This window comes from Corvus brachyrhynchos, unplaced genomic scaffold, assembly GCF_000691975.1.
Source record: "Corvus brachyrhynchos isolate BGI_N302 unplaced genomic scaffold, ASM69197v1 scaffold220, whole genome shotgun sequence".
In the NCBI taxonomy this organism is placed as follows: domain Eukaryota; kingdom Metazoa; phylum Chordata; class Aves; order Passeriformes; family Corvidae; genus Corvus; species Corvus brachyrhynchos.
Window position 1 is genome coordinate 6,646,430 of NW_008236209.1, and position 1,837 is coordinate 6,648,266.

The 1,837-nt window shown below is 51.1% G+C and overlaps 1 protein-coding gene across 3 annotated transcripts in view; it reads right to left on the reverse strand.

Annotated features, from left to right (window-relative positions):
* Window positions 1-1,837, reverse strand: part of HEPH (hephaestin) — a 22,739-nt gene that overhangs the window by 7,455 nt on the left and 13,447 nt on the right. For all 3 annotated transcript variants that reach the window (XM_017742951.1, XM_017742946.1, XM_017742939.1), the window contains 3 exons: window positions 1,481-1,691; window positions 1,077-1,216; window positions 48-179 (listed from right to left, as the gene is read on the reverse strand). In XM_017742951.1, coding sequence (XP_017598440.1) covers window positions 48-179; window positions 1,077-1,216; window positions 1,481-1,691 — 483 coding nt within the window. The remainder of the gene's footprint in view (window positions 1-47; window positions 180-1,076; window positions 1,217-1,480; window positions 1,692-1,837) is intronic.

The window sequence follows — 1,837 nt, forward strand, 5'->3', positions numbered from 1 at the left end:
CAGCTGTGCAATCCCACGCAGGAAGGCAGCTAGAGACAGAAACCTACCAGGGTTTGCTGCTTGGGGATGTCCAGTCTGCTGCTCCAGCACCCCGTGTGCATGGATGGAGTAGGGCCGTGAGGCGTTGTTCTTGAACACAACATTGAGAATATCGCCCACTTCCGCCCACAGAAAAGGGCCTTGAGACAGGAAGAATGTACTCTGAGATCAGCAAAATCCATCAGCTCATCTTCTGGGATATTCCCACCCCTCTCTCAACATCTTCTCCCCAGAAATATTACCTTATAGTATTTATGATGTTCCTCTTCTCTACCTCCCAAAAAGAGAATTCAATGTCAGTCCCAATCCAAGTCTTAGAAAACTGGACTGATTTTCACAATGAGGACAATGAAGGTGATTACACATTTCAGCTGGGCCCAGCACAGCTAACGCTTGATTTCTGAATACTGCTATGCTAAATGTCACATGTTGATCACCCCTTACTATTGATTTTAAACCATGTGGTAATATTCAACTGAGCCTGACAGTGTCACAAACCAGAGCTGCAGCCTATTCTGAGTGGCAGATTCTGCCTCAGCCTGGCTACCCTGACACCACTTACAGCCTTGGGTTCATAACAGAGAGTTTTGTCTCCACAGATCTCCACTAGTCACTGCAAAATGCTCCTCCACTTCCCAAGGCTGCCTGCTTTCACCCCAGCAGCATTTCTCACAGCTACAGATTTTCCCATCCATTTCTCAGACCCCTCTCCAGAAGTCAGTGCTTGTTTCTGTCCCATAGTCAGAGAAATGCAGCTGTGAAACATGCTTTGCCCAAGCTACAACAGAACACTGGTGCAAAGGCAAGTGGGAAAGCCCAGGCTTTCCTGCAAGCTGGGCACAGGACCCTTCTAACTTCTGTCTCCAAAGCTGGCAGATGTGAGTTGGAGACAGTCCCAATTTCTCTGCACTCAGACACACAGCAGATGCCTAAATATCCAGTGAGCCTTTAGATTACAGCTGTGAGCCACTGCAGCTTTAGAGCCCCAGTCCCATTGCTGTGTGAGAGGAAGGTGAACCCTCTGCACACATCCTTACCCAGTATCCCCAGGTGTTCATCACCATTTATCCTGGCCTTGGGGGTTTGGAAAGTGCCATCCGTGTACTCCCTGTAAACTGCTTTCTTGTACCTGGAGCCGAGCAGTCCATTCTCGTTGTTCAGAAACACGTCAGCATAGCTGAGAAATGCAGAACGAGTGCTGAGATAACCAAAACCTCATGGGGAACAAACAATTAACTTGTGTCAGGGGGTTCACAAGCTGAAGGGGCTTCCCAGAGCTGGCGTGGGCTGCAAAGGAGAGCGTAATGACGTGGAGGGCTGTGCTCCCACCAGCAGCACCACCAACATGTGCACCAGGTTACGGGGTGGCCAAGACACCCAACAGGCTCCACCAGGGTCTGCTAGGACACTGCCACAGGCTTCCCCAGAAGATGGGCTCTACCTCTGTGCAGAGTGGTTGTGCCGTTCCCTCTCCCAGGTGCGGTCAGGCGCGTAGTCCCACACCACCTCCTCCGCCGCAATGTAGAACGTCCGCACTCCCGTGTACCGATGGGCAGAGGCAGTGCCCGCCTTGCCACACTTGGAAACGATGTACTGTTCCCTCATCCCAGACTGGTAGTGATTGCTCGTCTGGCAGTAGATCTCAAAAGACCCTGAGGGAGGCAGGATGAACAAGGAAATCAGTTGCTTTTGAAGATTCCAGGAAACAGCTGCTTCCCTGGCTGGTGTCAGTATGTGCTGGGTGTTATCTCTGTGGTGTTTAGGGAGCTTGGCTGTCACAGGCCAAGGTTAAAAGGAG